General features: G+C 38.7%; 1 protein-coding gene across 2 annotated transcripts; it reads left to right on the plus strand.

Moving 5' to 3' along the window:
- The first annotated feature begins 10,872 nt into the window (after positions 1 to 10,872).
- On the plus strand, positions 10,873 to 26,214 carry LOC309607641 (uncharacterized protein C6orf62 homolog). 2 transcript variants are annotated; one of them, XM_082346423.1, is made up of 5 exons: positions 10,873 to 11,920; positions 15,008 to 15,184; positions 16,182 to 16,304; positions 20,124 to 20,258; positions 24,812 to 26,214. In XM_082346423.1, the coding sequence occupies exons 1-5, from the start codon at positions 11,879 to 11,881 to the stop codon at positions 24,935 to 24,937; spliced, it is 603 nt and encodes a 200-aa protein (XP_082202549.1). In that variant the 5' UTR covers positions 10,873 to 11,878; the 3' UTR covers positions 24,938 to 26,214. The 2 variants fall into 2 exon arrangements, with proteins under 2 accessions (XP_082202549.1, XP_082202548.1); XM_082346422.1 differs by having other exon boundaries at positions 10,876 to 13,264.
- Positions 26,215 to 26,457: the final 243 nt, after the last annotated feature.

A 26,457-nucleotide genomic window follows, 5' to 3' on the forward strand; every position in this document is an offset into this window, starting at 1 on the left:
CCAAGAAAAAATACAAATGACTTTCCCGATAGTTCCAGCAAAATACCTAAGGAAGTCTCAGATAGACCTTGTTTGGCTCATCTCTGAACCAATCACTGTGGTCAGGGGAATGAACAAAGCTTACTCGGCCTAACCTGGGTCACATGCCCACCCCTAGTATGAGAGGTGGAATGACCCTACCTAAACCACAGGGAATAAGAATGGTGAAGGATGGTGCCCTAAGAGATCCTTGGTAGATGAAAATCACATTATTCCTTGCAAAGCTGAAAATAGCTTTATCAATAGCTTGATTGATAGTTTAACTGTACATGAAAAAGTTCAAAAGTACAGAAAAATTGAAAGCATTTTATGTGAACACCCATATGTCTATCACCTAGATTCTACAATTGTTATATTTACATTATCAAATATCTATCCATCATTCATCCCTCTATTCATCTATTGATCCATCTTATTAGGCATTTCAAAATCAGTTTCAGACATTACTACACTTTACTCCCAAACACTTTGGCATGCATATCATTACCTAGAGTTCAATATTTGTTTATAATTTTTTAATTTGAGTTAAAATTTGTATACAACAAAAGGCAAAAATTTTAAGGGTACCATTCAATGAGTTTTGACACTGCAACCCAAATCCATATCAAGATACAGAACATGATGTTCCTTCATGTCCCTTTCCAGTAAACCCCTGTACCTACCCCTCACAGAGACAACCATTATTCTGGGTTTTTTTTTCAATCATAGGTTAATTATGCCTGTTTTAGGACTTCATGTAGATGGATTCATACAGTATTCATTCTTTGTAAGAATTATTTTATTCCACATAATGTTTTTGATGTTCATCTACATCGTAGTCTGTATCTATTCCACTGTATGAATGAATATACCACAGTTTATCCATTCCCCTATCGATAGACACATGGGGGCTGTTTCCAATTTTCGGCTATTATAAATAAAGCTGTTATACACAATCTTGTACACATGTTTTTGTGGGCATAGTTTTCAACTTTCTTGGACAGACACTTAAGAGTGGAATTGTTGAGTCATAGAATAGCTGTAGGTTTCATTTTATAAGGACCTGACAGATCTTTATGCAAAGGAGTCGTACTGTTTTATAGTCTACCAACAATATATGAGAGTTCTAGTTGCTCCACAATCCTTGCCAACATTTGTTGTTCTCAGTCTTTTCAATTTCAGCCATATTGATGAATATGTTTTGATGTTTCATTTTGATTTTAGTATTCATTCCCTAATGTCTAATGATTTTGAGCACTTTTTCATGTGCAATTCATGTATTTTCTTTTAGGTAGTGTCTAAGCAGATCTTTGTTCATTTAAAAACTTGGATTATCTTTTTATGAATTGTAGGGGTTCTTTTATATTCTGGATTCTACACCTTTGTCAAATATGTGTTTTGGAAATATTTTTTCCCAATCTGTGGCTTGACTATTCATTTTCGTTTTTTCTTTTATTTATTTATTTATTTTTGGCTGCGTTGTGTCTTCGTTGCTGTGCACGGGCTTTCTCTAGTTGCGGTGAATGGGGGCTTCTCTTCATTGTGGTGTGCGGGCTGCTCATTGCAGTGGCTTCTCTTGTTGTGGAACATGGGCTCTAGGCGCACGGGCTTCAGTAGTTGTGGCGCGTGGGCTTAGTTGCTCTGAGGCATGTGGGATCTTCCTGGACCAGGGCTCGAACCCGTGTCCCCTGGATTGGCAGGCAGATTCTTAACCACTGCGCCACCAGGGAAGTCCTCTTCATTTTCTTAACAGCATCTTTTTGATGAGCAGAAGTTTGAAAATTTGATGAATTTATCAATTCTTTCTTTTATGGTTTTTGCTGTCAGCATCCTTCCTACTCCCAAGTCATGAAGATATTCTCCTGTGTTTTCTTCTACGTTTTTATTTTAGTTATTACATTTAGGTCAAGAATTCATCTCAATTTTTGTGTGTGGTTTGATGGGGGTGGTCAAGAATCTTTTTCCTCCCATATGAATATCCAGTCATTTTAGCAACGTTTAAAAAAAGATTCTGTTGTTTTTCTGACGTCTGATAATTGCATATAGCCTGTTGGCAGTCTGATTTTTTTTTTCCTTTGAAGTTGACCTATTTTCTCTCATCTCTGAGTGCTTTCTGGATCTTCTCTTTTCCTTAGTACATCTAATATTATCTTGCTTATCTTTCAGTATACCCTTTGAATCTGAAGATTCATGGCTATCTTAGCTTTGGCATATTTTCTTCAATGATTTCTATAACATCTTCTATTGTTGCACTTTCTTTGAGCTTTCTTTCTGGAATTCCTATTGGTTAGATCTTGGACCTGGATTGGACCTCTAGGTCTTTTATATTTTCGCTTTATTTTTGGTCTTTTTCTATTTTCTAATGTCATATTACCACCTTTCTAGAAAAAATTTCAGTTTGGCAAGCATATTTTTAATTTCCAAGTGGCCGTTCTTGACTTTCTTGTTTTCCAAGTGTCTCTTATTTATAGCACCCTGTTTTTTACATTAGGTGTTCACTGTCTTATAGAATACCTCTGAGAATATTAATTAGAGGTTTGAAAAAATCTTTTTCTGTTACCCAAGTTGGTTCTTGTGAGGTCAGCTTTTATTTTTGCTTCTTCTGTTTTTTGGAGTTTTTTTCTTTTCTGTTTTATGTAGCTGATTTCCCTTGTGTGTCCAGTGATGTGAGGGTGTTTTTTTTAACATTTGAAAAAGAGGAAATAGGCTGATTTTTTTCTAGATTTGTTTCTTCAACTGTTACGTATCAGGCTGTTTTCTGCTAGTTAATTTCCCGGAAAAACAGAAAAGATTGACAGAAAATTCTGTGTTCATGAGCAGAGCTTGCTAAACAGGGAGGCTTCTAGTTACAAGGAAAGGCTAGGGAGCCAGAGAGAGGAGGGCTTACCTGGACGGCTACCACTCACCTTAGCATTAGTTCATCAGTATTTAATTAAAGTTATTGTCTGCTTATTGTACTGTTCCCATTACTCTTAGCTTTTATGGCTTTATTCATTTAAAGAATTCTTTACTGCTCTTTTAAATTGTGTATTGTAAGGGAGGGGAGACAAAAGTTTTTGTTTAGGCTGCTGTTTTGAACCAAATCTTCTATCTTTTAAAAATTATTTCCTGCTCTTTCTAAATGGGCATCTTCCACTATATTTAGGTTGTTATGTTTACTGTCTCATGGATATACCAGACTAGTAGCTACCTTCTTGCCCTCAGTTATTGTGTTTCTTTTCCAGATATTTCCTTCTTCTCTTCGCCCTCTTCTTCCACCTAAGCCTAATGAAATTTTTCCCAACTTTTGAAGCTAACTTGAGCACACTTCCTCCATGAATCCCATCTGTTTAATTCAGCTTTCATTGACATCCCTTTCATCTTACTACTATCCAACTCAGTACCTGTCATTCACAATTCAGCTCTTTTTTTAAAAAATATTTATTTATTTATTTGGCCGCACCAGGTCTTAGTTGCGGCACGCAGGATCTTCATTGTGGCATGTGGGATCTAGTTCCCTGGCCAGGGATCGAACCCGGGCCCCCTGCATTGGGAGCGTGGAGTCTTAACCACTGGACCACTAGGGAAGTCCCCACAATTTAGCTCTTAATTATACAGGCTAGTATTGCTCATTCTTGTTTCAGATGTTTATTATTATGTTGGTAACTATTAAAAACTCTTTGGGAACAGGTATTTATTTTTTCTCTGTCCTTCAAAACACGTAGCATAGTATGCATGTGTAGTAGATATTCAGTAAGTATTTGTAATAACTTCCCTACTATTTGCAAGAAAGGAGGCAGACGACAGCTTTCTTTTTTCTTTCTTTCTGGAAACAGTAGGAGACCTGTCTTTGAATTGGAAGCCGAACTGGGGACACTCCATTCTGGGCAGAAGAAATGCTTATTCTTATCCACTAAGGAAAAAAACAAGTTACACAGCATAAATGTTTGCTGAAAGCAATGGAGATAGAATGATCCACCAGAGTTGAATCAACAGAGGCAAGAGTGGTTTGGAAAAAAAACAAAGTAACAAAATGTGATTTAAAAATACATTTTGCAGTCTAGAATTCTGCAACATTTCTAACAGTGGGTTCTCACAACATTGCTAACAGTGTCATTTTCAATTAAAAAGGAAAGAGGTCTAGTGGTGGAACAAGAGCGAGAGGATTAGTTATAAGTGCTGTTCACCAAATATATCAGCTTCACCAACCTTCTGGGCACATGGTAGGTTTGTACTGCCTTGATCCCATGAAGTTAGGGGTAGCCGTGCAACTTGCTTTGGCCAAAGAAATGAGAGTGGGAGTGATGTCGCTTCCAGGTGGAAGCTTTACAAGCCAGTGAGGGATTTGCCATATTCCTGTTTTCTGCTTCAGTGGTCATGGAAGCATGTGATGTTCCATAATTCTGAATTCTTAAAAGTCCATAATGAACAGCCTCTCTGAAGACCTGTGATGGAAACATAGTGTGACGGATAAACCTTTGTTGTTTAAAGCCACTGAGTATAAATCATTGCTGTCCAGGGTCAAGCAAACTACAGCCTGCAGGCCAGCTGTTTTGGTAAAATTTTATTGGAACACAGTGATGCACATTTGTTTATGTATTGTCTATGGCTGCTTTCATGTAACAGCTGAGTTGAATAGTTGCAGCAGAGACTGTGTGGCCTTCAAGTCAAAAATATTTACTATTACTCTTTAAGAAAAAGTTTGCTGACCTCTGACCTAGGCTGTCTTGCCTGTGATAGAACTAGAGGTCTTTGATACGTGCCCTCATGCGGCCACTATCTGTTTTGTGCACAACGCAAATGATGTTTATAATAGCCAGCCTCCAAGATAGCCCGGATGATCCCCATCTCTTGGTGTTCACACCCTCGTGCATTTCCTTCTCACACTGAATAAGGGCTGACTTGTATGACCAATGTGGAAGTGATGCAGTGTAGCTTCCAAGCCTATGTCATGAAAGACACTGTCACCTCCATCTCCCCCTCTCTGAGATCACTCTGGAGGAGGCCAGCTACCACCATGTTCTGAGGACACTCAAGAAGCCCTATGGAGAAGCCCATGTGGTAAGAAACTGTGGCCTCCTACCAAGTCATGTGAGTCAAGCCTTCAGATGTCTGCAGCCTTGGCCAACATCTTGACTGCAACCTCATGAGTGACTCTGAGCCCAGATCACCCAGTTAAGCTACTCCTGAATCCTGATCCATGGAAATTATGAGATAGTAAATGTGTTGTTTTAAACCACTAAGTTTTGGCATAATTGGTTATGAAGAAATAATTAATGCAAGGTTCAAATGAAAAAGTGTACTGGTACTCTATATGCTTATATATATATTTGTACATAGAACTTTATACACACACATTATTTTATTTTATTACTAGACAAAGAATTTATGTACTTTAATAATTAGAGTATACTTTTGTGAATATAGATAGGTGGAATTATCCTGTGAAGGAAATTATTATACATATATGTTATCTTCCCCATTTGCTTTTCAACACCTTAATCTTTGTGGAATAAAGGGTGAAATGTGTTCTGGGAAGGAAGGGAAAAAATTCCCCAAATATTTAAATTTTCCTTGATAATGTTAACTGCTCAATTTGCTTTAAGTTCTTTGTAAAAGAATTGGGTAGAATGAATGGAGCAAACTTTTTTTTTTATTGGAGTGAAATTGCTTTACAATGTTGTGTTAGTTTCTGCTGTACAATGAAGTGAATCAGCTATATGTATACCTATATCCCCTCCCTCTTGGATCTCCCTCCCACCCCACCCCTGCATCCCACCCATCTACGTAGTCACACAGCACCAGGCTGAGCTCCCTGTGCTATACAGCAGGTTCCCACTAGCTATCTATTTTACCCATGATAGTGTATTTATGTCAAACCTAATCTCCCAATTCGTCCCACCCTCCCCTTCCCTCCGTGTCCACATGTCCGTTCTCTACATCTACGTCTCTATTCCTGCCCTACAAATAGGTTCATCTGTACCATTTTTCTAGATTCCACATATATGCGTTAATATACGATCTTTGTTCTTCTCTTTCTGGCTTACTTTACTCTGTATGGCAGACTCTAGGTCCATCCACATCTCTACAAATGACCCAGTTTCGTTCCTTTTTATTGCTGAGTAATATTCCATTGTATATATGTACCACATCTTCTTTATCCATTCATCTATCGTTGGACATTTAGGTTGTTTCCGTGTCCTGGCTATTGTAAATAGTCCTGCAATGAACATTGGGGTAAATGTGTCCTTTTGAATTATGGTTTTCTCAGGGCAGGGTATATGCCCAGTAGTGGGATTGGAGCAAACTCTTTATAATACTTTATTTCTAATGGTGATCATGTATTTCTAACAAAAGTGTTAGAAGCCAGATTTTTCCAATTGACTGCTATAACCTTCCTATATACATTAAATGGAATAGTTAGTAATAGCATTTGGAATTTGGGGAGTGACAGGGAATCAAGAAAGATCTTTGAAGTGAAGTTAATAGTGAAGAAGCAAAAGTCAGTGGGAGCCAGGGTTCAAGGAAAACGAAATTAAAATGTTTCTGATGGCATTTACTTTTTCTTTTACAAATTGAGACTAACAGACAAAGATAATGGGTAAAAAATTCCTTCTCAAATAGTATCAGCAGATTCTTCTGGACAGCAGTCTGTACATCTTTAACCCAAAGTATAAACAGGAGGGCATGAAGTAATATTTTTGGATAATACCTGTAGGCAAAAAGCATGAGAAGTAGAAAGGAAAAAAGGAAAGTTAGGAGAGAGAAAGAAAGGAAGTGGGGAAAGAAGAAGAGGTTAAACAATAAAGAAAAAACATAGTGTGGTGTAAGTACTCCCCAGCTTATTCCTCTGGTTCTTAACTGTGTTTCAAACTTAGGATAATGCTGGTTACCTGGCCAAATCTTATTTTCCAAGCCTGTAACTTGCTTTAGGCCTTCAGTAAATATTCAACTATCAGGCTGCAAATAAGTACTGACCTCCACAGTTCGGGCCTACATGAAATTAGGATAAGCCTAGAGGAGAAATTAACTATCTCCTTATGCTCCCCCCACACCCCAGAAAAGGCCCAGAAAACAAATATAATTTCTCCCTTTATATCATTTTTGTTTAGTAACCATGTGACTGCTGTGGATGGGAGGGCTGTATGTACCAGAGTGTGTGCTGTGAATAAACCCTCTTGGACTGTGGAATTTTATTGCCCCATATTATCAGTTACCTTAGATGGTACACCTGTAAGGTTGAAATCTGGAGACCAGGCTCTGGTGCTGCTGCTTTTAGGATCAAACTGGAGAGTTTCAGAACTAGTTCTCTAGGCCTGGATTGACTTAAGCATAAACTTGTTCTGTATAGATGTTTATCATGCTTATTAAACTGTAAATCATACATATGACCAAAATCAAGGCCCATGTCTGATAAACTTAACAGCATTAATGAAGAGAGACAAAATATTTGAGAATTCCTGAAACAGCTAGTATGCTTACTGGCCGTAATTATAGTTATAGAGAAAATTGAGCTAGAAGTGTTTTCTTCCTCCAGGGAACATTGCTGCTATTCCTTGGTTCATGTCACTGAGACCTGACACAGACCCACAGCACACAGTGTCTTAGGATTTGTTCAGCTTGTGACCAGGTGTCTCCAATTCTATTTCATAGTAGCTGAAACTGAAAACTTCATTTTTTCCCTCAACATCTGCTCCATCCTGCTTTTTCACGATTATTATAGCAGTGTAAAAAGTTTTCAGTGGTTTCATAGCTAAGACACCAAAAGCACAAGTAACAAAAGAAAAAACAGATAAAATTAACTTGAACAAAATTTAAAACTTTGTGTGGCAAAGACCACCACCAAGAAAGGGAAAAACCACAACCCATAGAATGGGAGCAAATATTTGCAAATCATATTTCTGATAAGGGACTTGTATCTAGAATAAAGAACTCCTGCATCTCAATAATAAAAAGACAAGTAAATCAACTCCAAAAAAACGGGCAAAATCTCTGAATAGAAATTTCTGCAAAGAAGATAGAACAGCCAAAAGCACATGAAAAGATGTTCAACACCATTAATCATTACGGAAAGGCAAGTCAAAACCAATGTCAGATACCCACTTCACACCCACTAGGATGACTATAATCAAAAAGGCAGATAATAACAAGGATGTGGAGAAATTAGAGCCCTTATACACTGCTGACTAAAATGTAAAACGATGCCAACACTTTGTAAAAACAGTCTGGCGGTTTCTCAAACGGTTAAAGATAGAGTTAACGTTTGCCCCATAATTCCATCCAATAGAACGGAAAGCAGAAGTCTACACAAAAACATTTACACAAGTGCTCATAGCAGCTTTATTCTTTTTATTTATGTATGTATGTATGTATGTATGTGTGTATGTTTTGGCTGCATTGGGTCTTTGCTGCATGCGGGCTTTCTCTAGTTGCGGCGAGCGGGGGCTACTCTTTGTTTGCTGTGTGCGGGCTTCTCATTGCGGTGGCTTCTCTTGTTACGGAGCACGGGCTCTAGGCACGCGGGCTGCAGTAGTTGTGGCACGCGGGCTCAGGCTCGTGGGCTCTAGAGTGCAGGCTCAGTAGTTGTGGCACATGGGCTTAGTTGCTCCGCGGCATGTGGGATCTTCCCGGACCAGGGCTCGAACCCGTGTCCTCTGCACTGGCAGGCAGATTCTTAACCACTGCGCCACCAGGGAAGTCCCAGCAGCATTATTCTTAATAGCCAAAAAGCAGAAACAACCTAAAAGTCCATCAGCTGATGAATGGATCAACAACATATGGAATAGCCATTCAATGGAATGTTATTCGGCAATAAAAAAGAGTTAAGTACTGAAACATGCTACAACACAGATGAACCTTGAAAACATTAGGCTAAGTAAAGGACCATGCATTGTATGATTCCATTTATATGAAATGTCCAAAAAAGGAAAATCTGTAGAGACAGAACATAGATTAGTGGTTGGGCTGAGAAGAGTCAGAAGTGGAGTGACTGCTACTGGGCATGGGGTTTCTTGTTTGGGTGTTGAAAATGTTCTCAAATTCTGGTGATGGTTGCACAACTCTGTGAATACACTAAAATCCATTGAATTGTACACTTTAAATAGGTAAATTCTGTGGTGTATGAATTTTATTTCTAATAAAGCTACTTCAAAAAAAAAAACTCTTCCAAGGAGATGATCTTGGATACAAATTAGGGCCAGATCAAAAAGACATGAACCATTACTATTTTTTTATATCTTTTTTAAAAAACCAATGTCCTAAACTACCTGAAATCCTCAATTTTACCCTTTGAGTTTTCTGCACAGTTATCATTATGTGATTGTGAAAATCAATCAGGGAAGCACTAGGAAAATGCTAGATTTATCTTTCAAGGTTAGCAATAATTTGGAAACCTCAGGAATCTCATCTTTTAGTTGTGAACAATTTATTTTGAAGGGTGGGTCGCAATTATTCTTTTAACTCATGGGTGAAAAATATGTCATTACAGGTAATCTATTTTGATTTTACCAAGCGAAGAGCAGTAATTTGGGGACCCACCAATAGAGTTCTAAAATTTCATCACAGAGAGTAGCTCATAAAGGATTATGTAGGCTTTGCTTTTGTTGAGTGTTGGCCTTTGCTGATTACTTATTTATATAACTGAGTTTTTATAGGCACACTGGAGCTCTAAAAAATGGGACTCATTGCTTTTTGGTGCCAAAGACCTGTGATTCAGATGTGTGGGTCCGTCCCACAGTACCCTCTTCATATTTTGACGAAGACAGAGAACCACCTAAGGGACAGGTCCTAGGTCTAAGGTCCTGATTGACGGATCGCCATAGAAATTGTGTTCTCCAAACGTATGGACACCAAGGGGGGAAAGCCGTGGGGGGGGGGTGGTGGTGTGATGAATTGGTCGATTGGGATTGACATGTATACGCTGATGTGTAGAAAATTGATGACTAATAAGAACCTGCTGTATAAAAAAATAAAATTCAAAAACTCAAAAAAAAAAAAATTGTGTTCTCAAAGTAGGGTTGAAATGATCCAAGGGGCAGGTTCGGCAGTTTTTCTGCTAAGCCACAGCAGCAACGCTCCAACGGCGTCTCTCACCTTCTTCGGAGCTTGAGAGCCGCCCTCCCTCCCTGCGCACGTGGCGAGGTGGGGACAGAGAGCCATGTGCGACCAACGTGAGCCACTTTCTGCTGCACGCTGTTTAAATTACAGGTATTGGAAATGAATTCTCAGCTGCAAGATACCGCGGGGCAGACCAGAAGGACTACCAATCAGTGGTTTAGAAATAAAACCACAACGAACTGAAATGAGAGTCTTCGCCTCCTCTTCCGACACACACTTCCCTTTTCCTCTCTCACTCCGCCTCCTTCACCTTCGCTTACTCTCTGCCCACCGGCTCCGCCCCGTCCCGCGACCCGGCGGAGTCTAAGAGGCGGACGAGATCAGGGAAGAGCGAATCCATCCTGCTGCTTCGTCTGGGAGGGCATAAGGGCGTGGCTTTATGACGACAGAGGGGGAGGGGCGAGGGGCCAACTCTGGAGCCCGGGACCTCCCGACAGAGGGGGCGGAGGGAGAATGGGTCGGCCCTTTCCACGCCCTATGGAAACTCCATACTGTACAAGAGGGGAGTGTCTATTCTCAAACTTCCCTTTGAAGCGGGAATGTTAACTAAGAAGCTTAAGCTCAAAGAGTCACCCTTTTAAAGCTTGCTCACACTCTCTGCTCCAGCTCTTCTTTCCTCCCTCCTTTGACAACCATGTAAACCTTCCCCCCTTCCAGTTTTTTCTCCCTCTTCGCTTCTGCGCAGATGGTGGCGGCCCGCGGGGTGCGCAGCCGCAGAGAGTTCGGGGCGGTGCCGGTGAGGGGCGGGTGACGCAGCGGCCGTCGCTGCCATTTTAAGTTGTTTGTTCTCGCTTCTCTTCTCAAACGCGACTCTGCCCCGGACCCGGGAGGCGCTGAAGTCGCTGCCGCCGCTTCCGCAGCCACCGGTGGGGGGGAACCGACCTGTGCCACCGCGGAAGCCCACCCTCCGCTTCAGCATCTACCCCCTCCTGGTCTCCTCGACCTTCTTTCTGAGAGCCGGAACTCGACCCGTGCGGAGAAGAAAGACTCCAGAGCAGATGCTTGAACTGAAATAACTTTATTTTGGGGGGTTTACTTCGCTGACAGACCCCCCCCCCCTTAGCGCAGGGCTCCCCTCCCCTTCCTCCCTTCCCCCTCCGCCGCCAGTACAAATCCGACCCCCCTCTTCCTCCTCGTTTCTCCTCCTCTCTTTCTCTCGCCGTTGCCGCCGTACCCGCGTCCTTCCAGTCCGCCGCCGCCCGGGGCGCCGAGCCAGACTATGGGTCCCAGGTGGGGGCTGAGCGGCGGCAGCAGCGCGGGCGGCCCGGTCACAGTGCGCACTGCAGCGGGGATGGAGGGGCTCAGTTGGCTGGTGGTTTTCTCTTGACATGGCTCCTGCCCGTGCTGCGAGCAGCGCCCCCGCCGCCGCCTCCTCTTCCGCCGCCGCCACCGCTCCGCCCGCGGGCTGCGGCTAGAGGGCCCGAACCCCGCCCGAGAGTCGGTCAGTGAGTCCCGGTCTCCGCGGGGACAGGGAGGGGACTTCCCCGTCACCCACCCCCGCCCCAGCTGCCTCGAGTCCACCCTCTACCCCTTTGGGAAACCAACTAACGACCCCGCCCTAAGCAATTCAAGCTCGGGAAACATGGTCTGTTCAACGTGAGAGCGGAATCCGGGAACTTAATTTTTTTTTCTTGGGGGGGGTGGGGTGGGCATACTTTAAAAAGTAATTAATATTAACGCAACTATTTTCTTTTCTTCTCACTGATCCTTTCCATTTACCCTCTCCCGCCTCCTCTACCCGGGCGGGGATTGTTTCCACGATGAAATGAGTGAAAACCCGAGTGATCCAGTGTCTCCCGTGGTGCGAGTGAGTCGCTGCCGCTGAAGGCAAAGGGTGGGGGTGGGACCTGGGGGGTGGAAGGCCGGTGGTCCCCGGGCACTGCCTGGGATTTGGGAGAAGAGCCCGCCACCTTTGCCTCAGCAATGCTCACAAGAAGATAAGTCGCACTCCCCACGGTCTTGCACAGGGGCAGATTCATAGGGAAGGCTCCCTTGGGGAATGTAGGACTCATTGCAGGACTGGGGGTGTTGGGATCCCGGGCATTAATCAGGTCTAACCACAGAGCCGGAGTCATTACTGTATTGTATTCTGTACCCCCTTTCCCTGTGCCATCATGATTCTCCTTGGCAGCAGCATTAGCAGCCGCCTGAGGGTGAAAATGTGGGTGATGGGGAAGTTGGTAATGACTCCGCTGTTTTTTCTTATGGCTCCTTTGGGCAACAGCTGCCCGCCCCCGGTATACACTGTAGTTGATTGCAGGGAAACCCTGTACCTCTCCCCTTCCTTCTCTACCGATTTTGCACTTTTCTCTTTGCTCACCACCAAGTGTAATCAATAACACGCACTGACAATACATAGCAATAGTGAAATCTGAAATAACTAAGAATTAATTAGGTACTACAGCCATGGATCTGGCTGGGTAAAATCCAATTGGGTATTTCAGTTTCATTCACCTACCCTGTTTTGGGGGGGTTATTTTGGTGGCTTTGTTTTTTCCTTTCCTTTCCTTTTTTTTTTTTTTGACATTCAGAAAGCAAGGATCACAGTCCCCCTCCCCATTCCTTTTCATTATCCCTTCTCTGAAAAGAGGGAAAAAAATCCGGATGGATTTTAAGGATTGGACTGATGTCAGTTGTGTTTTATTGCACACCTAAATCCTATTAATAGGCTTTTCCGTTCCCCCACCTTTATTTTGGCAGTTAAGCCAAATGTGTTTTCCAAAAAGTTAGTTCAAGTATTTTCTCCTCTTTCTTTCCTTCCTTCCCTTCCTTTTTCCCATCTGACCCCAAACGTTATTGTCCAAACATGACTGGACAGCAGCTTTTGTTTCTTGACCCTGTAATATGACAGTCTGCTAATATTGCCAGAAGGTGCAGTTTTTGGGTTACAGTCGTGATTTTAGCTATTCAATCATATTAGCAGGAAAAAAATGACTTGTTTCTGTTGTACTTGAGTCTTAAGAAAAAGTGCCCATAGTTTAGTGACAATTTCCAAAGGCTTTAGTACCACCTGTATTTCAAAATGGGGGACCCAAACTCCCGGAAGAAACAAGCTCTGAACAGACTACGTGCTCAGCTTAGAAAGAAAAAAGAATCTCTAGCTGACCAGTTTGACTTCAAGATGTATATTGCCTTTGTATTCAAGGAGAAGGTAATTTAAAGTTCTTAATGTGAATTAGCACAAGTGATTTTTGTAAGTGTATATTAGGTTAAAGAGTGGTTGACGAAAGTCTACATTTGTGTGCTTTAACTTTGACCCTTGTGGGTAATTATCTCAAAGGAGTTGCAGTATAACTATGAATGGAAGGCTTGAGTGCTCGTTGGTTTGGTATTACTTAATTCTAAAGCTTCGTAGGATCCACTTTTAGTTAACACGGGGTGGGGTAGCATTGTAAAACTCATTTATGTTTTATAGTGAATTTCATTTATGTGGAGTTACATAGAGAACTTTGATAACTGAATTTAAAGATTGTTTAAAGTATACAGAATGTTTGAAAGTAGTAAATTAGAATCAAAATGTTTACATGCTGAAAGCGATGTGGTTCATCAACTCTGTTACCTTTTCTCATGGTACATTTAATGAAATAGAATGCACTTTAATTCTTAGGAGCAATTGATTACTGTAAAGGTTTGATTTGTGTTTAGAAGTGCAGTTGATTAAAATTCAAAATGACCAAGTTTAAATTTTTTTTGTCTTAATCAGAATTAATTCCACAGTTAAATAGCAAATAATGAGTTGTGAGTAGTCAAGGAGAACATGATAAAAGCAGTATTTTTTTGCAACTTAAAATAATTGACAGTTTCTTAGATAATCGATCTCTCTTTGACATGAGGTCAGGTTATGAACATTAAGGAAATACTACTTTGATTTTGTGCTTAAATTATGAGCTAATTTCACATCAGAAACATCATCTTAGCGTGGCAGCTCTTTAATATTTGAAAGTTTCCCACGTTTTTACCCCACTATTAAAGATACTAGTATTCAATATTTAAGAATGCTTTAGGCTGCTAGAGTATAGCATTTTAAAGTGGTTTCAAAAGTGGTTTGTTTTGAAATGATATCATGGATTTACTTCTTTTTTTTTCCTTTTTTTGTTAATTGCAGAATTGATAAGATGAGATTTTAGTTGAAGCCATTATAATGTAGGTTCACTAGAAATAAATACAAGATATAAGTAGTGAGACTAGATCTTTGAATTTAACGTGTGAGATGCCCCAGATTATACCATCTAGCTCTTCTAACACCTATGAAAACCTGCTTTCATTCTTTGAGTGGACAGTATCCAGGCAGTTGTCTGAGCAGTTGATAAATTTTATAACCTAAATTGATGACGAGCCCTTGATCTTAACTACGTTTGAAGATTTGGTAGACATTTTTTTTCCCTCCTCTTGAATGTTGATGCTTGTAGTTACGTAATATCCAGAAGGAGTAATGGAAATTGACCCTTTCAAGGAGTGAAGCAGTTAATATGTCTGAAGAACTTAGATTTTAAACTGCTGAGATTTTAATTTGGCTGTATGTAGGACCAGTTAAGTGAATTTACATCAAGAGTAAATCACTGTTTTGTTTTTTTAACCTTAGGGGTATCTGGTGTTTGTTTCTCACAGCATTTAAGAAATATTGTCTAAAATAAGTACTTGCTGTGGTTACCATAATGCTATAAAACATGCAGTTAAACATTCTGATAACAGCCTGTTTGTGGTAGAGGAGTAAGGGGGCTGGGGGAAGAACAGAAGGATCCACCTATTTGAAAATCTGTGTTTTCAGTACAAAAATTACATCAGTTAAGAATTTTGCTGAGTTAGAATAAAGGTACATGACATTGTAATATGAACTCTGGGTATTAAGACAGTGTGCTACTTGTGGGTTAATACACCTTTTTTTTTCTTTTAGAAGAAAAAATCAGCACTCTTTGAAGTGTCTGAGGTTATACCAGTCATGACAAATAATTATGAAGAAAATATCCTGAAAGGTGTGCGAGATTCCAGCTATTCCTTGGAAAGTTCCATAGAGCTTTTACAGAAGGATGTGGTACAGCTCCATGCTCCTCGATACCAGTCTATGAGAAGGGTAAATTCTGTTTTTGTCTTGGTTTTGGTAGGTTTTTGTGAGTTAAACTTGGGTTTTTCTTCCTCCTAAGAATGGGTAGTTAACTATGGTCATAAATCTCTTTAAAAGTGGAATTTAAATAAAGCATGGATAACTTATGTGTTATTATGTTGGTAATTGTGGATGTTGTTGCTGTGATTCGTGGTTTATATTACTGTTCATTGGGATTTCCTTTTTCAGGGGAGAACATCATGCCCTTTATAAGTATGGAATTTTGCTAAACTTCTGCAGCTCATTGAAAGAAAGTTAGTCTGGGCAAACTTGAACAAGAGGTCCCCAGGATTAGTGGGCTTGTTGGGGAGGCTGGAGATAACAATATACTGGTCTGGAAGAGGTTAGTTGGCCTCAATAATCAGCATACAACAAAAATAGCATTTCACCTGTGATTAGAAGATAGTGATTCATATTAGAAGTTCTGATTTTGAAGAGTGGAAATAATGGTACAAAAAATTAGAGCTTCAGTTGGAGTTTTCACCGTGCACTGAGTTAAGATCTTAATGTGAAAAACATTGGATTGAGTGATTATATGTGGACTCTATAAGAAGAATTAGAATTACGTCATGAGCTGTTCAGATTGTATACAGACTTCTTTAAAGACATAAAATGATACATGGTTGACCCTTGAACAACACAGATTTGCACCGACTGCCAGGATCCACTTATAAGCAGATTTTTTCAATAAATACATATACAATACTATTCAATCCACAGTTGGTTGAATTCACAGATGCAGGACTGTAGATGTATGGGGGGCTGGCTGTAAAGTTGTATGCTGAAATTTCGACTCTGGTCAGTGCCCTTCATGCCCAAGCTGTTCAAGGGTCAGCTGTATAGTGGACCTTTTGCACTTGTAAAATGTTTCTGTCGTCAAACCCTGTAAGTTGTGACATTACTTGTTACGGCTTTGTTTCTTTGAAAGTAATTTTTTTTTTTTTTTTTTTTTTTTGGCGTTTTATAGGATGTAATTGGCTGTACTCAGGAGATGGATTTCATTCTTTGGCCTCGGAATGATATTGAAAAAATTGTCTGTCTCCTGTTCTCTCGGTGGAAAGAATCTGATGAGCCTTTTAGGCCTGTTCAGGTATTTTATTCGAAAATAAGTGTGGTGAACATGTAAACAAGTTGAAAACTCAGAATAGGGTCCAATTTAAGAAATTCTTTGGGAATACGCTCTCTAATTTACTTCATGAGTCCCTCCTCGCCTTTTGACTGTTGTAATGCAAGAATAGAAAGCGTTTGGATTATAGAATCTCTTGAGAATGAGGTGGTTCTAACTATCCACTGTGTCCTTGAAATTATGGTCAGAGAAAATCTTTTAAGGTAGACATTTGTTTATTTATAGAGGAGCCCATAGATGAACTTCAGAAAATCTCTTCCCCTGCACCACACACTCTCCTAAAATACTTTATACTTAACCCTGGTTGTCAAAGGAATCTAAGAAGTGAATTAAGAAACCCTTTTCTAGGAGTTGATTTGCATATAAAACTTTATAGGAGAAAAGTAAATGTAATAGTGGTTCTTAATTAACTTTCCTTGACATCTTGCTATGTTTTGACTTGTCATTTGATGTGCTTGACAATTTCTAGTGCTTTATTTCAGGGCATTTACCTGGGTGTTGATGATTTTAATTTTATTTATAGTATATATATATATGAATGGAAGGAAATAGAACAAGATCCACCAAAGTGTTAATCATGGTTAGTTTTAGGTCAGATATAGCTAACTTTTCCTTTTTTACTTAAATATATGTATGTGTTTCAGTAAATTTCTATATGAGCACACTTATTTAACAATCAGAAAAACAAAGAAATAATTACATTTATTTAAAGACTCAACTTTATATACTAAGCTAAATATTAGAAGGCTTATTTTAAGCTAATTGCTTAGGAATATGAAAATTGTCATTGAAAAAATTTTGCATTTATCCATTACTATGAAGTGTCTTTATAGTGCTTTCGGGTGTGATAGGCAAATTGGTATACTCCTCCTGTCCCCATGGTAATGTTGCTACACATTGGCTCAAATTATCATTCCTTTTTCTAAGATTCATTTGACGGTAGTAAGTTGTAAAGATAATGCATAGGCGGCTAAATAGAGGTGAATGCATCATATATTTGTGTCTTTTAATAGATGACATCTGACTAACATGAATGTACTGGAGAATTTAAGTTGAATATAAAAGGCAGGAAGACAGGAATGGAAAAGGCATGTTTACATTGCTATCAGGGCATGTCTTACACCTGAACCGTAATTGCTCTCCAGAAGCACTACTAGGATTTTTTTTTTTTTAGTTCAGAATTTCCCACTGGAAAAATTTAGGTCCATTTATCACAGTATATTTTTGAATTTCTAGTACCCTGTCTTTTCCTCTGAGACCTTTTTAAAAAAAATCATTGTATGAAAATAGTCTTGTCTCAAGTAACTTTTCTTTAAAATCATGGCTGTTATATTGAGTGTTGACTGTGCTAGGCTGTCTCTTAAATATATACATTGAATCTTAGTCATTACAATAAACTAGGTAGATAGGGACCTCCTTTTGCAAAGAAACGTGAGTCAGAGATAAGGTAAATAATCCAAGGTCATGCAGTTAAGTGGCAGTCCAGACGTTAAGTCTAGACTGACTATAAAGCTTACGCTCTTAATTCGCTACCCTGTACTGTGGAAAGCCCTCTGAATGATAAAACCTTAACTTACGGACTGAATATAAGCAGTAGGATATAGGTAATAGCTTTATAATTTTAGAATTCTACTGCAGTAAATAAGGTAACAATGTAAAAACAAATACACTTCTCTGAAGTAATTTAATATACATAAATATCCTGAATGAGAAGCTTTAAATAAAAATAACAGTTTTTTCTCTCAAGATACATGAGAAAAGGAAAAGTAAACTTTAACTCACACACTTTTTTTTTTTTTTTGACTCGAAGCAGTTTAAAATCTGAATACTTCAGTCATGAGATTTAATAGGAACCAGAGTAAAGATTGTTTTAAAATATCCAGTTCTACTGTATTCATAGTGCTGTGAAGTACAGAGAAGTACTAGTAAAGTAGATCTCTGCTTTCCTCTTCATCCCTCATGCTGTTGCTTTAGGTTAGCTCTTCATCACACTATTAAAACATTCATTACTTTTCTTCCGGGAATTATTTCTTACATGGTACCTATGAGAGTTTTCTTTTATGGACCATTTGGACCACAAATGGACCAAAAGTGTGGACCATTTCTTCCCAAATCTTTGGATATTCAAATAGGATAGAATTGAAGTGCCATAGAAATACAGGCAAGGCCTTTTCCAGTCTCACTCAAATCTCTCTTCAGTGTGATACTCTACTGGCCTCTTCCATCCACCCTGATATTTGCCATATTGAAACACTTGAGGCTTTCTTTCTTGAGCAGTGTCTTGATTTTGACACTTGTGTTTGTGTAGGTTCTGTTTCCTAGAACGGCATTTTCCAAATTACTTACCATTACTATTTTCCCCAAGGAAAATTACTGTCATCTTTCAAGGCCCAATCCAAAATCACCTCCTAATATTGCACTCATTGTCTACTCTGTTAATTATTTCTTCTTTCTTCCCATAGCACTTTAACAGTAAGAACCCATTTTAGGTTTTTTACAAATAACCACATCTTATTGTGGGAAAGGTTTGAAGCATGTTAGGTTTTATATTTGTATGTGCTTTTCCTCTTCAGCAGTATGTGAGTCCCTTAAGGTTGAGATAGTCTTATTCATATTTTTCAGTATCTAATAACATGCTTTTTGTATTCTGAGTTCAATAAATATTTGAATTGTGCAGAGGTACAATTCAGTATTATATTTTACATACAATAGTACATAGGGGATACCATATCATCTTTTGCGTTATGGTTTATGAGGAAAACTACTGGGTAGTAAAATCCTAGATAGCAGGAACTGATGTTTTTTCCACGTTAGTATTTTCTGCTGTCTTTGACATAATAGAATAAAGATTGTTTGAACTGAATGGACTAATAATCATTTTTACAGTTCACTATCTAAATATCAGATTAAGGTTTCCAGGTTTCTTGAATTCCCCGTTAGCCTGGTGTTTTCACCTAGCATTTGGCCTCTTCACAGACATTTTGTGGGAGGATTGTGTTAATCTTCCTCATATTAAAAGATTAAAAGAATATTATGACTGACTTGATAACTGTTCTTCATAACATAAAAAAAAGTTTTTTAATCATCTGAAAAAATACATGTAAAAACGTTTTTTAAAAATTTGAGGGGTTCCTGTATCCTCAGGTGCTCATCCTTGTGAGGATTGGAAGCATATTTCAGGTGTGGGCTTTACATTTCGTTTACTCCTCCTAACTGATGGGTTAGAGCCCTGTCTTAAGTCTAAAAAAGTTAAGGGATTTGCACAGGCTGTATAAGTAGTGAGATGTGCAGCTGGGATTGGAATATAAATAGATTTCTTTCCAAGAACCATCTACAGTGTTCCTTATATGTTAGAATAGGAAGAAGGGATGTGTCATTGGGCTTAAAATACTAAGGTAGGAGTCTTGAGCTGAGTGGGTTTGAAAATCTGATTTTATGATATTTGGCTTAAAATCATTGAGTATTAGGATTTAGTCAGTTTGGTGTAGTTTTCCTTGAAGGTCAAATTATGAAGTGCTATCCAATAGAACTTTCTGTGATGAAGGAAATCTGTATCTCAAGAGACTAGAATGGAGGCCACAAGCCACATGTGACTATTGATCATATTGATATGTGGCTAGTACTAAAGAACTGAATTTTAAATTGCATTTAATTAATATAAATTTAAGTAGCCTCTGTTGGTTACCATACTGAACAGCACAACTCTATGCATGAGTGCAGGTGATGTTTCAGGTGGTATAACATGTTTGTGGTTACACGTAAACATTTATATTTCTTAATTAGGCCAAATTTGAGTTTCATCACGGTGACTATGAAAAACAGTTTCTGCACGTACTGAGCCGAAAGGACAAGACTGGAATTGTTGTCAACAATCCTAACCAGTCAGTGTTTCTCTTCATTGACAGACAGCACTTGCAGGTAAGCTGTTTTTTACTTTTCCTTTTTTTTTTTAAAAAACCACATAAGGGCTCATATTAAAAGCTTATTGGTTAGCAAACTGTTTTCTATATGTCACTTAATTCTGTTTTGCTCCTTCAACATGGCATTTTGAAGTTACTTAAAAACCAAGAAACAGACGTCCTGACCTTAACCTAGAACAATGGTTCCCAAACTTTGCTGCATATTAGAACTACCTGGGGAGCTTTTTTTTTTTTTTAATAAATTTATTTATTTATTTATTTATTTTTGCTGTGTTGGGTCTTCGTTTCTGTGCGAGGGCTTTCTCTTCATCGCGGTGCGCGGGCCTCTCACTGTTGCGGCCTTTCTTGTTGCGGAGCACAGGCTCAGTAGTTGTGGCTCACGGGCCCAGTTGCTCTGCGGCACGTGGGATCTTCCCAGACCAGGGCTCGAACCCGTGTCCCCTGCATTGGCAGGCAGATTCTCAACCACTGTGCCACCAGGGAAGCCCTGGGGAGCTTTTAAAAGTCATGATTCCAGTGTGCAATAATCAGAATCTTTACTTTGAATAAAATCCTCAAGTGATTGATAACATTATGTTTTGAGAAGCACTGGCCTAGACCTTTTAAATAAATATCTGAAAGGATGAGGCACATCTGTTTTTAAAAGGTCCACATGTGTTTTAAATAAGTACTTCCAATTTAAGTAGCAATCCAAGTATTCCAAATTGATTTTTATTCTGTAAAATGTGGTTTATTCTTACCAATCTAAGCCTAAATATCATTACTTAGAATTTATAGTAGATAATAGATACTTTGTTATTAACCTTTAAAAATGGCATCATTTTAATTTATTTAACATTCATTCAACAAATGAGCGCTAAGTGCCAGGCACTGTACGGCAATGAACACGTTAGAAATTCCTTTTGGGTTGACATTCGTTGACATTCCATTGTGGGAGACCTAGAAGTAGATAAGTAAAATATATAGTTAGATAGTGATAAGTGCTAAGAGAAAAGGGGGAATTACATAAACTGTTGGGTGTGAATTCTTAGATGGTGTCACCAGAGAAGGCCTCATTGAGAAGGTGATTTAAGACTTACTTTAAAAGTACACTATTAATTGCATTGTAGAACATTTTTGTTTTTATTTAAGAGCGAGTCTATGCAAGGTACTAGAAAAATACAAATGGGAATCATACTGCTACCTTCAAGGAGCTGATAGACTACTTGGGAAGATTGTACATTTTCCATCTTGTAAAAAGTTAAGTAATTATGGTGTAGGTACAAATAAAAAAACTGGGAATTAAGAAGAAGATTAATTTCACTGGAAGCATCTGGTAAAACTGATAGAAGAACCATACAATTTAGGTGGGGTGTTTTTGGTTTTGGCCTTTTTTTTTGTTTGTTCTCAGTTTCTTCTTTACCTCAGCTCTCCTTTGGTGAATACTTTGTAGTTGACTCGTTTTTCCTTTTTAATTGCCTGTAGTGTACTTTCATTTGAGTTACTTGTTGAGAAAATACTGTATAGCAGGGTATTGACTTATATTGTGGAATCCATGACAGAGATTTTTAGTCATAGAAGATTTAATAATAACATACACTAGTGTAGCAACTTCATTTTCACGTGAATATATATGAGGTCAGTGATACTGTATAGAAATGACTAGTGAATTGAAGGAGTTTCTTGGCTAAATGAGTTAACAAATCATCTCTTTTTATGTATCGAGGTCAGGTGTTCTTAATGCTTTATGAAGCAAACAGCTTGAATCCTTTTAATGAAAAGAAAATTATAAGCTCATAAGCTAAATTTGGGTTGTAGGTAGGGTGTGACCAGTAGTCTCAGTTTGTCTGGAATGTCCTGGTTTTAATACTGGAAAGTCCCAAGTCCTGGAAACCCCTCAGTCAGTCCTGGACACACTGGGATCACTGGTGCCCCCTAGTTGTAGATGAATTTGTTCTTCAGCGCTCTTAGTCCCCTTCTTCCACTCAGGCTCTGTTCTCGATCTTCATAAGCTGGAGATGTGTTGCTGTATTTGCATTATATGGAAGAACTTCCACTAGTTCATGAGGGGATTGATATAATAGTGGTGGCCACCACCTGTAGTATACAGTTGATGCTTGAACAATTCGGGGGTTAAGGGTGCCAACCCCTGTACAGTTTGCATATGACTTTTGACTCCTCATAAACTTAACTAGTCTCCTGTTGACTGGAAGCCTTACTTACTAATCATGTAAATGGTCGATTAACACGTATTTTGTATGTTATGTGTGTTATATAGTCTTACAATAAAGCTGAACAGAAGATGTTAAAATCATAAGAGAAAATACACTTACAGTACTGTACTGTATTTATTGATACCTAAGTTTATGTATTTTATTTACAAGATGAATTGTCAGTAACTACAATATTCTTTTACACGATACAAAACACTAGGTGTTGTATTAGTAACATCTACTAATTATATTAGTAACATTAGACATCAAAAAGGATAATGTGAAAAAAATTCATATTTATTTACAGGTATAATGATCCATATATTGATAATGAAGTGCAGTGTGGTTGCTTTGTGGCCGCCTCGTGTAATCGATACGACTGCTTCTTGGTAGCCTAGCTGTCCACTAACGAATGCTAATGAATGAATCGTTAGGAAAGTTTTATGGCATATACAGTATTATAGTATTCATATACATATTCATAATACAGTATTAGAAACATTGTAACATTTTTTTAAAAGCCACTTACCTGTGATGACAGGCTATGTCATTTCTCCAGTTGTGAGAGAGGCGTACTGTATGGTAATGTAATCCTTTGAAAAGCAAAGCAATAAAACAGGTAGGGGGGCTTCCCTGGTGGCGCAGTGGTTGAGAATCTGCCTGCTAATGCAGGGGACACGGGTTCGAGCCCTGGTCTGGGAGGATCCCACATGCCGCGGAGCAACTGGGCCCGTGAGCCACAATTGTTGAGCCTGCGCGTCTGGAGCCTGTGCTCCGCAACAAGAGAGGCCACGATAGTGAGAGGCCCGCGCATCGCGATGAAGGGTGGCCCCCGCTTGCTGCAACTAGAGAAAGCCCTCGCACAGAAACGAAGACCCAACACAGCCAAAAATAAATTTAAAAAAAAACAGGTAGAAAACTAACACATTAATTATATATTAAATGTCACTCACCTTATGCCTATGTAAGGATAGACTAGGGTCTGCAGTTGACCCTTGAATGACACAGGTTAGAGCTGTGCTGGTCCACTTAATACATGAAATTTTGTCAATAAATACATACTACAGTACTGCACGATCCGCAGTTGGTTGAATTCGTGGTTGGTTGAATCTGCTGATCTGGAACCGTGTATATGGAGGGAAGACTGTAAACTATATGCAGATTTTTAACTGCAGGTAGGGTCGGTGCCCCAACCCCTGTGTTGTTCAAGGGTCATCTGTACATATATTTTACGCATTCATGACACACAAAACTTTTTTTTATATTTCTAGACTATATGGTTTGTCTGTTTTTTCAAATTACCACAAATCTCCAAAATTTTTCCAATATATTTATTGGAAAAAATTTGCGTATAAGTGGACCTGAGCAGCCCAAACCCATGTTGTTCAAGAGTCAACTGTATTATGTACCAGACCCTATACTAAGAGCTTTACGTGTATGAGCTCATTTAATCCTCACGACAGTCTTCTGAGGTGTAGATCTTACTACTCCCATTTTATAGCTAAGGAAATCAAGAAATTAAGAAATTTGGTAAAAATCATCTAGCAGAGATCTTCTGCCCTTTATATCCTAATATAATATATATGATAAGGGCTAGAGCAAAAAAGAATTTTGAATGCGCAGTGGTATAGAGGCACATGCCTAGAGTCTGAACAGTCATAGGTAGCTAGTCTGCTTCAGACATTGGCAAAGGCAGTCTTTCACCTTTTTTTTTTTAAGAGGTGCTATAGTGAAAAGATGCAAAACTTTGAAGGCAGTTCTGGGTTCAGATTTCGTCTTCCACTTACTAGCAGTGGTTATTTGTGAAAGCACCTAGCACTTGTTTATCAGATGTTAGATGTTAAAATAGTAACTGCTTTTTAAAAAATACTTAGAGTTTGATTTAACTGTTAATACTTTGGCCTTCTAGTCCTTTCCCCCAGGATACGCTTAAATCTTTTTTACCTATTTCTAATCTCTCTACCGTCTACTCTCACCACATCTGCTGTCTTTCTGTATACAGATGTGATTGCAAACCTCTATTCAAATCTGTCTCCATGAAAGACAGACTTGCTACTTTTAGCAAGTAGTCTGTGTTTGACTTTCCCAACTTTCAATTTTTTATTCTGCATAAACTCTGTAAACATTTAGTTTATAATCATGTTTACTCTGTTTTCTCTATATTTTGTATGGCAAGGTTCTGTCCTAACTAGGCTAAGGTCCCTATGGATGGGAACCATAATTTCTTCCCTTACTCTATATGCTTTGTTACTGTGTCCATAAGTGCTTAATAAATTGTGGGGGATGGACTTCATGTGATAATCGGTCATTTATGTTAAAGTCTTTATTAAGAATATTAAAAAATTTTTTCCCCTTCCAGACTCCAAAAAACAAAGCTACAATCTTCAAGTTATGCAGCATCTGCCTCTACCTGCCACAGGAGCAGCTTACCCACTGGGCAGTTGGCACCATAGAGGATCACCTCCATCCTTATATGCCAGAATAGAGTGCTGACCAGCAAAATGGAGAAGATCAGAGAGTGCAGCAGCAGTTTTTTTTCTTTTTTTCTTACCACTTTATTCTTTCAGAGTTTAAAGAAAATGGACTCATGCACAGAACACTATGCATTTTGAAACTTGTTCATCCTGGATTTTTTTTTTTTTATCATTTGTTATCTCAGAACTTAAATTAGATGTCTTCTGCACAGACTGTGTGAAAGAAGATGCTTTGCATATTTGCTGCACTGCATCAACATCTTACTAAAAATGTGAAATGAAAGGACTATTGTACACTGAAATGCTTAAATGTATCTGAAAGCACAAGGTGATACTCATTTTTGATAGTCTTTCCATTTGTGCTGGTTTTTGCCTCTTTGACATCTGTCATCAGTATTTGGAGGGTGAGAAGTGAATGTAACAGGTATAAATAACATTTTAAAAGCTTACAGCTTTGCTATAATCACATTGTTCCAGAGCACTGTCAGATTCATTCTAATGACCAGAAGTGGTTGTTTAAAAACAACAAAAAAAGAAAATACAACCATGGGAAAGAAATCTTAAATGAAAAAAGCATCTCATTGTAGGCATTCTTGCCTCATATATTACTGGGCCATGTTTGTTTCCTGGTACTCATAAATATATGTATTTTGTTTCCAGATCTCTTTCCCCAAGTTGCTGTTATGAAAGAGCATTCTGCTGAGTGTGGATACAGTTACACATTATTAAAGCAGATTTGGAGTCTGAAGTAGCTAAGCAGCTATAAAACTGAGAAATACATTCATAGCTGCAGAAACCATAATAGGTAGAGGACTTTCCTTTTGGTTTTTGTTCTGTTTTTTTGGTTTTAAAAAGAGATTTTTATTATAAAGGAAAAAATTCCAGTGAATTGTGCAGAAATACTGGTTTTTACACCACCCTAAAGGAAAACTTAGGGTTTTTTGAAGTAGAAAAGTTACTAAAGTTGGGATCTTAAATTGTGAAAACATACAAAAACACCATTGAGTGTCAAAGTTCTAAAAGGAGAACTCATTTTGTGCAATGAACATAAGGAAAGACTACTGTATAGTTTTGTTTTTTGGTTTTATTTTTCTTTTAAATGAAGAAAAGCTTTGCTTAAGGGTTGCATACTTTTATCGGAGTAAATCTGAATGATCCTACTCCTTTGGAGTAAAACTTAGTGCTTACGAGTTTCCAATTGTATTTAGCTTCTGGTTGGAATTTGAATAAATGAAAACCTAAATAAAATAGGTGAAAGTTCCCTGACTATTCAGGTGAATACACAAAACTCGAAGTGGTAACTTTTCTTCTAAGTCGCTTGGGTACCCGTTATTGATGACCTTAGGAAGGTTTATAAACATGGCTAAACAGTAAACTCAGAAGAGAAGTTGGGTTTATAATTTCAACAGGTATGGGAATCAAGGACATTTTGTCAGCTTTTAACAATTATCATCCTGGCCTTTAGGCCTGGCTTCATGGAAAAGAAAAAAATATTCTTAATTTCAGAATAATTGTTCACATGTTTTCTGAT

Source organism: Balaenoptera borealis, assembly GCF_965194805.1.
Source record: "Balaenoptera borealis genome assembly, chromosome: 12".
NCBI lineage: Eukaryota > Metazoa > Chordata > Mammalia > Artiodactyla > Balaenopteridae > Balaenoptera > Balaenoptera borealis.

Excerpts from the sequence above, each read along its gene's own strand:
- LOC309607641 (XM_082346422.1), top strand. The coding sequence starts at position 13,136 with ATGGGGGACCCAAACTCCCGGAAGAAACAAGCTCTGAACAGACTACGT. Across the intron at positions 16,305-20,123 it reads AGCCTTTTAGGCCTGTTCAG|GCCAAATTTGAGTTTCATCA; the intron begins GTATTTTATTCG and ends TTTCTTAATTAG. Across the intron at positions 20,259-24,811 it reads TTGACAGACAGCACTTGCAG|ACTCCAAAAAACAAAGCTAC; the intron begins GTAAGCTGTTTT and ends TTCCCCTTCCAG.